The 15299-nt window shown below is 38.8% G+C and overlaps 1 protein-coding gene across 1 annotated transcript in view; it reads right to left on the minus strand.

The window, feature by feature from the left end:
* Positions 1–257: 257 nt before the first annotated feature.
* elp1 (elongator acetyltransferase complex subunit 1) overlaps positions 258–15299 on the minus strand; it is a 41336-nt gene continuing 26294 nt past the window's right edge. Inside the window, exons 28-37 of the mRNA XM_051649482.1 lie at positions 9093–9294; positions 8916–8977; positions 5791–5853; positions 5576–5636; positions 5370–5483; positions 4880–4991; positions 4614–4741; positions 3671–3822; positions 697–772; positions 258–611 (exon numbers count right to left, since the gene is read on the minus strand). Coding sequence (XP_051505442.1) covers positions 544–611; positions 697–772; positions 3671–3822; positions 4614–4741; positions 4880–4991; positions 5370–5483; positions 5576–5636; positions 5791–5853; positions 8916–8977; positions 9093–9294 — 1038 coding nt within the window. The 3' untranslated portion in view covers positions 258–543. The remainder of the gene's footprint in view (positions 612–696; positions 773–3670; positions 3823–4613; positions 4742–4879; positions 4992–5369; positions 5484–5575; positions 5637–5790; positions 5854–8915; positions 8978–9092; positions 9295–15299) is intronic.

A 15299-nucleotide genomic window follows, 5' to 3' on the forward strand; every position in this document is an offset into this window, starting at 1 on the left:
TGGTGACCAAAACTTTGAAGTTCCAATAAATACAAAGGCAGCATAAAAGTAATCCATAAGACACCAGTGGTTTTCAGGATTTATAGTGAAAAAGGAGTTACATTTTGATCTATTTCTCACCCAAAACTGATTGAATTGCTTCAGAAGATATAGATTAAATTTATGCTGCCTTTGTCTTTGTAGCTTCAAAATTTTGGTACCCATTTGCTTGCATTGAATGGACCTACAGAGCTGAAATATTCTTCTAAAAATCTTCGTTTGTATTAAGCAGAAGGAAGAAACTCATACACCTGGGATGGCATGAGGGTGAGTAAATGAGAGAATTTTCATTTTTGGGTTAACTATCGATTTGATAATTAAAAAAATGTGCATGTGTGACCATACATGTCTTTAATAGTGATGCTGACAGGGATAAGTCATTGTAACAATGATCAACGTTTAATTAAGCTAAATGAAACTCAAAAGATCATAGGCATGTGGTAATATTTAATTCTTGAATAAAATACAAACTATAAGGTGTAATTAATTAGTAACATATGAAGACTATTTAAGAATGGTTAGTTTCCATTTGATGGAACTCCTCATCTTTGGTGCAGTCAAGATCTCTGTGTCTAAGGAGAAAACAGAAAGGACAGTTGTAGATTTAAAGCAAAGATCACATGACTGCAGGATGAGTTTACAGTTCAAGTGACTCACCTTGCTGAGGAACGGCTGGTCTCGGCTGCTGAAATGATGCCATAATGCTATTGGCTGTTGTGTTTGGACCAGTGAGCTGGAGAAAGAACCACCACAATTTACAATATGGTAAGTGTGACTTAAAGGGACAGTTCACCCAGAAATGAAAATTCTGTCATTATGCCCTAATGTTGCTCCAAACCAATATGACTTGCTTTCTTCTGTGGAACACAAAAGGTGAATTTTTAAGAATTCTTCACTGGGTTTATTTGCTATATACACTGCCTGGCCAAAAAGAGTCACAAACTCTAATATTTCATTGGACCGCCTTTAGTTTTGATTACAGCATGCATTCGTCGTGGCATTGTTTCGACAACCTTATGTTACAACATTTATTTCTGTGCAGAGTTGCATAATTTTTTGTTCGAGATCTTGTATTGATGACGGGAGAGTCGAACCATTCTGTAAAGTCTTCTCCAGCACATCCCAAACACTTTCAATGGGGTTAAGGTCAGGACTCTGTGGTGGTAAATGAATGTGTGAAAATGATTTCTCATGTTCCCTGAATCACTCTTTCACAATTTGAGCCTGATGAATCTTGGCATTGTCATCTTGGAAAATGCCCGTGCCGTCAGGGAAGAAAAAAATCCATTGATGGGATAACCTGATCATTCAGTACATTCAGGTAGTCAGCTGACTTAATTTTATTGCTGCATAACGTTGCTGAGCGTAGACCTGACCAATTGAGGAAACCCCAGATCATAACACTGCCTCCAGAGGCTTGTACAGTGGGCACTATGCATGATGGGTGCAACGCTTCATGCGCTTCCCTTCTTACCCTGACGCGCCCATCGCTTTGGAATAGGGTAAATCTGGACTCATCAGACCACATGACCTTTTTCCATTGCTCCACAGTCCAATCTTTATGCTCCCTAGCAAATTGAAGTAATTTTTTCCGATTAGCCTCACTAACAAGTGGCTTTCTTGTGGCCACACAGCTGTTTAGTCTCAATCCTGTAAATTCTCATCGCATTGTGTGTGTGAAAATGCTTTTAATCTACAGTCGATTTTTTATGATGTGACCAAGCGTTTGTGATCTCTGATCACAATAGTTCAAGATTTCTTTCCAAACACATTTCTTCTGTGAAGCTGACGATTTACCACTATCCTTCCAGGTTTTAATAATGGGTTGAACAGTTCTTAACCCAGTTCTAGTTATTTCAGCAATCTCCTTAGTTGTTTTTTTTGTTTGATGCAGGCCAATAATTTGCCCCTTATGAAACACAGTAACATCTTTTCCACGACCACGGGATAAGTCTTCCGACATGGTTGTTTAAGAAATGAGAAGCTACACACTGCATCAGTTAGGGTTAAAAGAATTGTTGCCAGCTGAAACATATAAATCACTGCAATAATGATTCAATCATAGGCTCTTAAGTATCTGCTTATTTAAAGCCAAATGGCAATTCTTTTTTTTTTGGCCAGGCAGTGTATTGCAGGGCTCCAGACTAAAAAAAATTACTTAGGAGCCAAATGGCTGTTTTTAGTCACCAAATTATATAACTGCTCGATTTAGATTGTTGTTCAGAAACAGGATAGAAAGCAGAAGAAAAGGAAGACAGCTGATAACCCATTAATCAGAGGTTTAATAAATAGTATATATAGTTGTGAAGATTTACCTTTTGTCTCATAATGTTCACACCCCTTTCATAATTTATACAAATATAAGAGATAAAACATTTAGTTTATTTAGTACTGACCTTCAGAATCTACATATAGCAGATATTTACATAAAGCATAGTATGCATAATCGTAGTGTGTTGTCTTCATGAGCATCAATGAATGTTTGCACCTTGTGTAATAGTAATTGGCCTAAGTGTCAAAAGCTGGATCTCATATATATATATATATATTGGTGTAGGACTTTTAATTATAAAGAAGCCCGAAATACACATGGGACTTCTATTTGGAAATGTCTGCACTCCCAGTTTGAGCTCACATGCCTGCTGATTTGCTGATAAAGTGAATCTGATTCAAACTTTTAACCTGAGCTCCTGAGTTCAAACCCTCGGTTATTTTCAAGTGATTCATGAAAAAGACCCGGTTCAAAAGAGTCATTTGTTCATGACTCTCGTGCTGGGTTTGTTGTTGCGTGATGCAGCGAGCTCGTCAGAAACAGAACGGGTGAAAAGCCGTGCGAGACACACTGCTGCACGCTCTGAAGATGTATTCAATAACTCAAAGATGATATCCGATGAAACCACATATGAATGCACACAACCTGACTGTCGCCAATGGCTACTAGATTTTTAATTATTGTCGCAATCAATTATTTTTGGTCGCATTTGCGACCATTTTAGTCGATGTCTGGAGCCCTGTATTGCAAGTGAATGACTCTAGTCTGTAATGCCCAAAAAGGACCAAAAAAAAAAAGTAATCAATATGACATGCAATATATTACAAGTCTTCTGAAGCAATGCAATTACCTTGTGCGATGAACAGAACAAAATTTAAGTCGTTATTCACTCATTTCAAATAATTAATAAACCTGTTGAAAACCTTATCGCGTCTCGAACATCATGATCAGGGGTGCTGTAAGGTACCTCTGGGACCATGGGCTCGCTGGTCCGCTGATATTATTTTGAATTTGAGTGGAAAAATGTTTTAGAAAGTAATTTAAAAGTAAAGTAATTAGTAATAAGTGATCAGTAAATTAAATGTTTAGAGAGGTAATAATTAATTTGTAGTGGATTACTCTGAGTAACTTACCAAATGAACCCGTGACTAACATTATCAGTAGACTTCAGAGATAAAAAATAAAATGCTACAAAAGTATAGCATATGTAATATGTCATACATGTATTTCATGTTAATGTACTAAAACATGTTTACTATGTAAAACATGCAACAAATGAGTTGAAAGGGTTGTTTTCTCAGCCGAATGTGAGCCAGTCATGACTCTCTCGGCATGTGTGTGTGTGTTTATGTGACTTACTGGAGTTTGTCCCTGCTGTAGGTTGTCATTCCAGATCTCGGGGATGCCCATCTCCATGAGCTGTAGGAGATCACTGTAGTCTCTCTGCAGGCTGCTGGCCTGACCATCAAACTGGAAGAGCACCAGAGCCATCAGCAGACTATGAACCTCCTCTGCAGGGTCACATGAGAACAATCATCGCCATGCATCACACTTTACAGCCATACAGATGAATAACCAAAACTGATATATCAATAACACTGCTGTCAATCTTTAAAGTAACATGGAGTCCAAACTATAATGTCACATAGCGAGATTTTAGCATGAAATGTACAATATATAGGTGACCACCAGCATTGGCCGAAATCCGATTTCAAAGTAAATAGTTACTGTAATTTAATTGCTTTTTTTAAGTAAAAAGTAGTGTAATGCATTACATTTAAAATTCATGTAAACAGCCAATAAAAACGTTATTTTGAATTTGTTGAGCGGAAAGTGTTTTTGAAAGTAACTTAAAAGTAATTAGTAATATGATTACTTTTTCAATGAAGTTATCAGTGAGGAGTAATTTGTAGTGGATTACTTTGAGTAACTTACCCAATACTGGTGACCAACATATTGGTATTGGCCAACATTAGTATTTTTTTTCAGTATGGTTAAGATAATATTGAAAGAAAATAAAAGCAGGGTTCTCTTTTTTATCAATTTAAACAATTTACACTTTTTTTTCCAAAGTTCCAAAAGTTAAACAGCTATTCATCCTTTCTACTTTACATTGTTTTGATATCTAAATACACTTATACAATACTATTTATGAATTTCTGTGTGAGTGCTGTTACAAAAAAAAAAAAAAAGGTGGTAAAGTATGGATTTATAATATCGATCACCATATTGGTCATCCCTAAAATATAGCACTTAGAGTCATGTATAATTCTGCGTGTGCATGCTTGTGTCCTCAGCTGACCTCTCATCTTGTCAGCAACGGTGATGATCTGAATAAGTGCATTCAGGAGGGCAATGTCCTCAAACAGGCTTCCCTCCTTCAGACTGTGCTTCTTGCCCTCTGCTTTCCTACGATTCTTAGACGACCTCCTGTCGAAGACATTTACAATCAATCAAGATCTTGATTCTTTGAGACTCAGTTAGCCTTGTGCTGGTTTGAGCTGGTTTCAGGTCATGGAATTATAAAATATTTAAGTGAACTGGTATGTCTGCACTGAGGTGACTCACGATGAAATGCGCGAGTTACTGTGAGAGTATTTTGAGCCAAGATGGCTGCCGGTCAGAACACTGCTGGCCTCAGAGTAGAGCTCAGCGTCTGCGCAGTCAGGACCATCCTCATCTGAAACAGACAGGAAGAGACTGTCAGCGAGCGACAGGAAATAATTTAAAAAAACAACGTGCATGATAACATCTGTTTTAGGAAAACAGTGGGGTTCAAAAGTTCACATGCTTCTATTTTTTTTATTTTAATTTTAGTAGTTTTAACTACTATTTGTACACTGAATCAGTGTAACAATTTGCAAGAAAAGTTGGACAGAAAAATTTACATTTGTATGTCCCCCATTTGGTTTAATGACAGTATGTGCTCAACCTGACATGGACAAAATGAATGTAATTATCATATCTGAAACAATATTTTGTAAAATCAAGCATGATCATCCAGTCTCTTCATAAATGTCAAGCAAATCAATGGATATAATTCAAACTTCCTGTTTACCAAATAACTCAAGTCTGGCCTTGACTTTAAGTTCTCGCACCACAGCAAGGCGTTTCTTGTGACGGATGAACAAAGCCTTCTGGGACTCCAGAAAAGACATCTGATTGCTGTGAGCTAAAAACAACCAGTTAAAATATGTACTTAAGAAAAAGCACAAAAAACTGGATGATGACAAGAGAAATAAAAATATATATATAAGAGTTTACCTTCTAAAAGAGCAGGTTTCAGATTCGTCTCAATGATGTCCTGTCTGTTATACAAATAAATCTGAAATAAAAGATGAACAAGTTACAGATTATCATTCATCTTAAACTGCTATGAAGCTACTTACAAAATAAATGGACATGAAATATTGATCCAAATTGCAATTATTTTATTATGTGAAAAGACAGTGGAGTGACACAACAATGAATAGGCTCACTAATCTCAGGGCTTCTTCCCATGCAGCTCCCTCTATCAGAGCAGATATCGCTTCCTCACAATCCTGACAACACACAGCCATCATGACCATTAGATCAGTGAAAAAATATCACAGCAACACATTTACAGAAGCAATAATAGGTCACCGTCAAAAGCAGACAGCACAGTCTTGAGAAATCTTGTTTGAAGCAATGGATAAAAATAGAATTATGAATATAGCTGTAAGCGGCAATTATCTGGGTCTGAGCACATTTTGAGAGAAGATGACAAAACTAATCAAATTGGGCAGAATAGATCTTGTGTATTCTGTGGACACAGCTTTTTGGTGAAAAATTTCAACTGCTTTGATCAGAGTTGCGTAATTAGGATTTTCTTAAGTTATAGCGCCCAAATCATCAGAAATTGATTAAATTTAGCATGTGACCTCAGAATGGGCTGTTGTCCATGTGTATTAATGGTATTTGGTCATTTCTGACAAATACATATTCCTCATTTAATAAAAATGGTTTCCTTTATCTGAGCAGTACAAGACTTGATGACATTTCCTCCATTTGCCATCTGAACATACATAAAACAATTGGGCTTGATTCAGTAAGTCTAAGTGGTTGTAAAAAAAAAAAAAAAAAAAAAAAGTGACACCTTTGGTATTCGCTATCAAAATTAACCGACCATTGAAAATGAATGGGAAAGACCAAAAAACAAAGCATTTTTTTTAATCTGTCAAATACAATAAATAAATCAGCCATAATGCAGACAAAAGCAGACAGATATTACAGGGTGAGACTCTAAAACATCCTCAGTGAAAAACATACACACCCACTCACACACACAAAAATGAACTGGTGAGACTATAACACAGAGCTTTTATTTTATTTTTTTACATTTGTCAAAAAACCAAACAAAAAACAAATTAATCAGCCAGAATGCTAAACACACACACTCAGAAATGAAAGAGTGAAAAGATAACACTCACAATGCAAAACACACACATACAGTTTGCAAAATACATTTTTACTACAGAAAGTTTTAAAATTGCAAAATGTTTACTCTGATTCTTCTTTTTTATACTCTAATTTAAATTTTCAGAATTTTGCAGTTCATTTCTGTTTCTTGATGTTCATTTTCTTGATATTATTATGCATTTAATTTGTGTTATTACATTTTTATGTCTGAAATAAATTACTGGTAGAAAAATGCTTATTCTGTGTCTTCTCTTTGTAACACCATGGTCAGGTTTGATACAAGCATAATGACATTAACTGCAAAAACTGACACTTCAAATCAATTTTAAAATGCTAAACTTTGACAAATAATAGTTTGATAATGTCCAAATATATATATCCAAATGCATATCTTGTGATAAAATACAAGCCATCAGACTACACAGTAGGTGGCTACAGCCATTATTATTTTATTTTATTTTTTTCAAACATTTGCTTATTTGTAAATGCAATTTAATGGTTAAATTTAGAAATGTATATATAAATAAGATAAAAATTGCATAAAATCCCAAAAGAAATGCATAATTTTATTGTTCTTACCTCAGGGAAGAAGAAATGGTATCAATACAATCATAAAAAAAGGGTTACACATCTGACCCCTTGAGTCAAATATGACTGCGAATACCAAAGGGAGGTGCAATTTTTCAATACCATAGGAGGGTTAAGTTTGAATATTGTGCTCACAAAATACAGTCCAATTAGTTATAATATGCCACACCTAAAAGTGCAATAGCTTAGCAACATTAACATTTACATTTATGCATTTGGCAGACGCTTTTATCCAAAGTGACTTACAGTGCACTTATTACAGGGACAATTCCCCCGGAGCAACCTGGAGTTAAGTGCCTTGCTCAAGTACACAATGGTGGTGGCTGTGGGGATCGAACCAACAACCTTCTGATTACCAGTTATGTGCTTTAGCCAAGTACGCCACCACCACTACATCTCTACTACTTATCTCTTCCGATTGATTTAACGTTTTAAAATTCTTTTGATAACTTTTTGTCAGGAGGATCTACAGATGATGTTTAACAAATGTCGTGCGAATCAGACAAATGGCATAGGATGAGTTTGAAAAAGTACGTTTTTCAAAAATAAAGTGGTAGAAAAATATTCTTGTGTAAATCAAAATACACGTGACATACTGATTTGGGGGCAGTAAATTGTATTCTAGCCCTTACAGCTCCGAAGTTATTAGCAAAAATGCAAATTAGCTTATTATAGTGCCACCTTGCGGCTGATTCTCACAAAATTTAGTATACAGCCTAATTTTGGTGACATGTAAGTGGATGCAAAATGTCATAATGATCGCCCGATGATCGCACAATGCAAGTTATCAGCTGCTGAAATTTTATTGGCTGTTTGCGGCAATTTTTGTTGATTTGTTGAATTAATATTTCAAGGATATGTTAGCCCTTCAATCAAAGAAGAACTTTGTCTATCAAATGGCTACAGAGTTATGACAGTTTTTTAGTTGTAGTGGCCCATACTGGCAGAATTGTGCTTCATCCTAAAATGTCCTGTTGTCTATGTATACCGGGTGTTGTTACGGTCATTTGATCGAATTGCATAACACTTTAAAAAAAAATAAAAAATAAAAAATATATTATATATCTATCTATCTATATATATATATATATATATATATATATATATATATATATATATATTTTCTAAATGATTTGACATATTGAAATTCTTTTGCTTACTTTTTGTCAGCAGAAAAACAGCCAAGGAGTTTGAAAAGTTTTTTATTTTACAAAATTCTAAACGGTGAAAAATTTTTATAGACGAAAATGAAATCAGTTATATACATTTTGGTTGGCTTGACTCAAGGAATCTGTGGAAAAAATTATTTTGATTCTAGCCCTTAAGATTGCAGAGATACAAGCGTAAACATAAAATAGCTTCTTATAGCGCCACCTAGCGTCAAATGGGGTGTGTGTGCGCTTGAGCAGTAGTTTGGATTTGCGACCACCCTGCCAATTTTGGGATCCCTACGACTTGCAGTCTCTGAAGCCCAAACTGTTTTAGAGAAGAAAATCAGTACAAATACAATAGGGTTTCAGCATCTTCGGTGCTTGGCCCCTTAATTATGAAATTAATAATAAAAGTCTTCCTGTACCTTAGCATACAGCTCCAAACACAGGGCGGCTTCTGTGTGCCTTCTGGCCTCTAGAAGTTTCTCTAAACATTAGACATACAATTATATTTATACAAGCTTTAGTATTTTACAGATACAAAATATTTAATTGGATTTTTCAAAAATGTGGATCTTTGTATGTACAAATACACTCTTTACCTGCCAGGTCTCTGGCGAGCAGTGCCAGCTGTTCGGGTGGCAAGGGGATGTGTGTTGCCACTCCGAGGGCATGTCTCCAGCTTGTACAGCTGATAAAGGCTTGGAGGGCACGAGCGGTCTCTCCACACCTCCATAGCAACAGCCCCGCCTGCTCCGCCTGCTGCTGCTCAACTAGATGCTCCCCATAGGCCACACTCAGTGTCTGAAGATATCACAAGGGTCAGAGGTCAATATCACGATAACATTATGTTCTTGCTGGGTGCTTCTAGTGTTATTCCTAGTGTTATACACTGCCTGGCCAAAAAAAAAAAGTTGCTGTTTGGCTTTAAATAAGCAGATATTGCTTTTGGATCATTTGGATCACTTAGCAGATTGGATCATTATTGCAGTAATATATTTCAGCTGGCAACAATTCTTTTAATCCTAACTGATGCAGTGTGTAGCTTCTCATTTCTTAAACAACCATGTCGGAAGACGTATCCCGTGGTCGTGGAAAAGATGTTACTTTGTTTCAGAAGGGGCACATTATTGGCCTGCATCAAGCAAAGAAAATAACTAAGGAGATTGCTGAAATCACTGGAATTGGGTTAAGAACTGTCCAACGCATTATTAAAGCCTGGAAGGATAGTGGTGAACTGTCAGTTTCACTGAAGAAATGTGGTCAGAAAAAAATCTTAAATGATCGTGATCAGAGATCACTAAAAGCTTGAAGTCACAGCTATGTTTAATAGTGAAAGTAAGAGCATTTCCACACACAATGCGATGAGAACTAACAGGATTGGGACTAAACAGCTGTGTGGCCACAAGAAAGCCACTTGTTAGTGAGTAAAAAATTACTTCAATTTGCTAGGGAGCATAAAGATTGGACTGTAGATCAATGGAAAAAGGTCATGTGGTCTGATGAGTCCAGATTTACCCTATTCCAAAGCAATGGGCACGTCAGGGTAAGAAAGGAAGCGCATGAAGCGATGCACCCGTCATGCATAGTGCCGACAGTAAAAGCCTCTGGAGGCAGTGTTATGATCTGGGGTTGCTTCAATTGGTCAGGTCTAGGCTCAGCAACGTTAAGTCAGCTGACTACCTGAATGTACTGAATGATCAGGTTATCCCATCAATGGATTTTTTTCTTCCCTGACGGCACGGGCATTTTCCAAGATGACAATGCCAAGATTCATCAGGCTCAAATTGTGAAAGAGTGGTTCAGGGAGCATGAGGAATCATTTTCACACATGAATTGGCCACCACAGAGTCCTGACCTTAACCCCATCTAAAGTCTTAAGGATGTGCTGGAGAAGACTTTACAGATTGGTTCGACTCTCCCGTCATTGATACAAGATCTCGGTCAAAAATGTATGCAACTCTGGATGGAAATAAATGTTGTGACGTTGAATAAGGTTGTTGAAACGATGGCAGGACTAATGCGCACTGTAATCAAAGCTAAAGGCAGTCCAACGAAATATTAGAGTATGCAACTTTTTTTTTGGTCAGGCAGTGTATTATCACAGGATTTAAAGACTCAGCAGTTTAATACTGGTTTTCGCAAGATGATTTGTAAGTGATACTGTTGGGTATTTCAAAACAGCAAAAAAGCTTTACAAAATCAATCCCACTCTTTTTTTGTGATTAAATTTTTTTTTATTGATTCATATATTAAACATCAAGTGAGATGGCAGCGACCGGAGTCTGATCATTCACCACTGACCACATGATATTGATGAAACGCCTAATGTTATCAGAAGAGCTGCGGCCCCGAATAAACCCCACCTGATCTATATGTATAAGAGATGTCATAACTTGACTTAATTGGTTAGCCAAAATTTTTGAAAATATTTTTACATCTAGCTGGATCAGGGAAATTGGATGGTAACTCTTACACTCACTTGGATCTTTGTCCTTTTTAAGAATCAGGCTGACCCGGGCTTGCATCATGGTTGGCGGAAGCTTTCCATTCTTTAATGATTCCATATAAACTTCTTGCAAAAGTGGAGCCAGTTCTGTAGCATAGGATCTAAAAAATTCAGCCGCAAAGCCATCTGGCCCCGGAGCTTTGCCTGTAGGCAAGGCCTTAATTACCTCGCCAAGCTCCAAGATTGGTTTTCCCCTGATTGTTTCCCCAGGTGTCCATGGCCCCTGTCTCGAAGCCTTCCACGGCCCGTCTCAAAGCCTTCCACGGCCCGTCTCCAAGCTGTATGATCTGCCACTGATGTCGGTGCGTAGGTCCATGAAGACCCTACCTCTAAAATTGTCTGCGCCCACGCCTGCCACGGTCAACGAGTCTCATCCCATGTTCACGACCACGGAGATCGTTTCCGAGTCTCTGCCCATGCCTATGAATACAGAGGTCGTTCCTGAGTCTCTTCCCATGTTTGCGGCCATGGAGGTCATTTCCTATTCATCCAGGACTCTTTGTCTCGAGCCTCCAACGGCTTCGCCTTCCACAGCTTGGCCCCTCGAGCCTCCCACGGCTCCACCTCCCAAGGCTCCGCCCCCAGAGTCTTCCACAACTCCGCCTCCAGAGACTATTCCCCCCAGCAGCTCCACCCCCTCCCCCAGAGACTATTCCTCCTGCGGCTCCGCCCACTCCCCCAGAGACTATTCCTCCTGCGGCTCCGCCGCCAGACCCTGTCGCCTCCCAGGCCTCCTGCCCCTGCCCTGTGGCCGCCTCCCAGGCCTCCTTCCCTTTTCTCGGCTCTGCGGCCAATTCCCAGGACTCCTGACCCAGTCCCCACCTTGAGGTCATCTCCTTGGTCTCCTGGCCGTCTGCCTGATCTGCTCTGGTCTTCCTGGTCACCCGCCTGATCTGCTCTGGTCTCCTGGCCATCCGCCTGATCTGCTCTGGTCTCCTGGCCACCCGCCTGATCTGCTCTGTTCTCCCTGGTCTCCTGGCAGCCCGCCTGATCTGCTCTGGTCTCCCTGGTCTCCTGGCCATCCACCTGATCTGCTCTGGTCTCCCTGGTCTCCTGGCCACCCACCTGATCTGCTCTGGTCTACTTGGTCCTCCGAGCCTGCAGCATCACCCTGGCTCTTCATCCCTCCAGCTCTGCCTTGGTGTCAAGCCTCCCTGACTTTGCCTTGTTCCTCTGCTTCCCTTGCCCCTTGTGCCCCCCAGAACTACCTGTTTTTTCCCCCACACCCCATGGACAATTTATGTTTTGTTTTGTTTTTTGGATCGTCTGGAATCCGCTCCTTAAAAGGGGGGCTGTCACATATTCCCTGTTGTTTGTTTTGACTTATGTTGAAATTCTGGTTTAGATCCCTGTTCCTGCTAGTTTTGTAGTCCTTTGTAGTTTCTTTTCATGATTGGTTTTCCCTTGATTTTTCCCCAGGTGTTCCTCGTTCCCTTGTTTTCCCCTGTTTTTTTTTGTCAGTCTTCATCTGTATTATGCTGTTCTTTGTTTCCTGTGTTTTGTTTCATTTTGTTCTGAGTTACCTGGTTTACTTTTGTTTTATTAAAAAAGACATTTAGATCCTCATTCCTCTCCTGTCTCGTCACACACACACACAAAAATCTATTCTAGAATAAATCTTATGGACTGATGAAAAAAATGTATAGTCCCTAGCAGATGGGTTCAAAAGTCTGCAACTATCTGTAAGACCAAGATTTTTACACATCCTGTGAAGCGTCAATGTTGCTCTAGGGGGCTTGCACACTTTTGCTTCACTATGATCAAGGACTGAGTCCATCAAAAGATTAGAGTCTCCTCCCACTATTATATCATGAAGGGTGCCAGCAGCTTGCAACATCCCTTTAAGATCTATAAAAAAGCCCTGATCATCAATGTTAGGTGCATAAATATTAGCCAAAATAAGACTTTGCCCCTGAATTTCTGCTAAAACAATAATGACTCTTCCTAATTTATCTTTAATCTGTTTGAGACATTTAATTGTAAACTCAAACACCCCATGTACGCCTACGAGAGCCCCCACAACAACTTTGCCTCGGAATGCTCAAGCTTGGTGTTTCTATACAAATTCTGTGAGACAGAATTTCACAACAAAAGATAATCTATAAAACAAATTCCATCCAATAGGCGGAACATACACAAAGAATGTGTAGATTCATCCACATAACTGTCCCGAAGGGGTGTTCCTCCACAAAACAAACTCCAGCCACTAGGCGGAACAGCACTAAAATAAATAAATAAATAAAAAGCCGCTCATTTTCCTCGGACAGTCAAATGAATGTTCAATGAGCTGGCCCATTCGATTGCTATATGAGTGCAACAAATGACCTAATCACTCCAATGTCCTGTAAGAAATACTCCACAAAACAAACTCCAGTCAATAGTAGGCATAAAGTACAAAGAACGTGCAGATTCATCCACAACACTGTCCTAAAGGAGTGTTATTCCACAAAACAAACTCCAGCCGCTATGCGGAACCAGCACAAAAAGAAACAAAAAAGGTGCTCAGTTCCTCGAACAGTCAAGTGAATGTTCAGTGAGTCTGGCCCACTTGGCTGCAACGTGAGTACCACAAAATAACTTACTCCATTGACTTTATGAAGGCCAATGCTTGTTGTGGGTATGTAAATATTTTGCAGCCATCCTTAGCATCTATTCTCAATTTGACCATGAACATCAGTGCAAAAGCGACCTTCCGTTGATGTAAGAGTTTCTTGCATTCCTTGAATCGATCACGTTTCTCTCTTGTTGAATTAGCAATGCCTGGTAACAAGAAAATGCTGTGGTTTTTCTAAGAAAGCCTTCCTTTACTCCTCGCCTCACGTAACACGTGATCTTTATCGGATGATCTCAGAATTGATCGGGGCCTGTGAGCTCGCTCGATTTCCAGCTTATGGCCTGTTATGTCGAGCAAACTCGGAAAGAGCCCATCTAGGAATTCCACCATATTCTGACCCTCTGCTCCCTTAGGAATTCCAACAATATGGACGTTATTTCACCGACTACGATTCTCCATATCCTCCAGGTTCTCCCAGACGTGCTCCAAATCTGCCTTGGTCACTAGCAGATTAGCGGCTAATTCCCTCTCCGATGACTCCAGATAATCGATCCGTTTCTCGACGTACCCCACTCTTGTAACCACCTCAGTGAATTTTGTCTTCATGGCAGTGATCGATCGATGTATTACAGCAAGACCCTCCAAGTCAGTAACGACCTTCGTCAGCATTGCTGACAAGTTCAACAATTCTCGCCAAAGTTCCCTCACTGCTCCCTGGTCCGCGGTCTTGTCAGGGGCGTCAGCTCGAGCACGTAAGTGTCTTTTAACGTCTCCAGAGCTCGAAGATTTTGAATTCTTTGACATATTGTCTTCCTAGAACAGTTAAGGAACAGAGTGTATGGAATCTCATCGGTTTATAACAATAATAGTGTTAAATCTAAGTGCGCAGAGCTCGCCGTTCACAATTCCAAACCTCACATGACGTCACGTGACTCCCCCAATCAATCCCACTCTTTAAAGGGGATCTAGGTGTTTCTTCAACTATGTGCACTTTTGGTGCTGTAAACTTAATAAACTCTTAAAACACACTTTAAATTGTGTATTTAATTTGTCCACTTACAATGTACAGTTGTGAATATATTCATGCATCACAGGAGAATTCTGTCATTTTTGTCGCTTTTATAAAATATAATTTCCACCATTTTTGATAAAGCTTTATTAGTTGCAAAATTAGGTTGGCTGTGATGTAAATGACACCACAACTGAGGGACAGTTGTAATTTGTGGAAAAATTGGTAATTTTTACACAATGAAAATAAAATGGTTATTTTACTTTTTGTTTAGATAATCATACATGCAATTTCTAAAAATAATAAATAATATTTGTATTTTTATAAATAAATTGGATGTATTTTTATAGTTTAATATCGAAAGTCTTGGTCTGGGACAAGGCTAAAGCAATAAAATCTATACATAAAAAGGCATTTGGAAAGTACCAAAAATAAATGATAAAAGCCTGGTAAAACATTTCAGAGACCATTTTAATGACCTCCATTTAAAAAACAAAACAACAAAAAAAAACCCCGCTGCTGCTCAACTTCAACATACTTGCTCTATTGAAATAAGAGTTTGATGTACTATTGAGACATACTCTTCCGAATCCGAACACTATTGAAATTGTCATGGGTAAGATGTTAAAATCATATGGCCGCACACACGTTTACATTTCAGAATGTATTCATTATTCAGCCACTTGGCCTGCTCTGGTGAACAACAGTGTGGACCTTGTATATCAAAGTACAGTTAA

This window comes from Myxocyprinus asiaticus, chromosome 22 (genome assembly GCF_019703515.2).
Source record: "Myxocyprinus asiaticus isolate MX2 ecotype Aquarium Trade chromosome 22, UBuf_Myxa_2, whole genome shotgun sequence".
Taxonomy (NCBI): Eukaryota; Metazoa; Chordata; class Actinopteri; order Cypriniformes; family Catostomidae; genus Myxocyprinus; species Myxocyprinus asiaticus.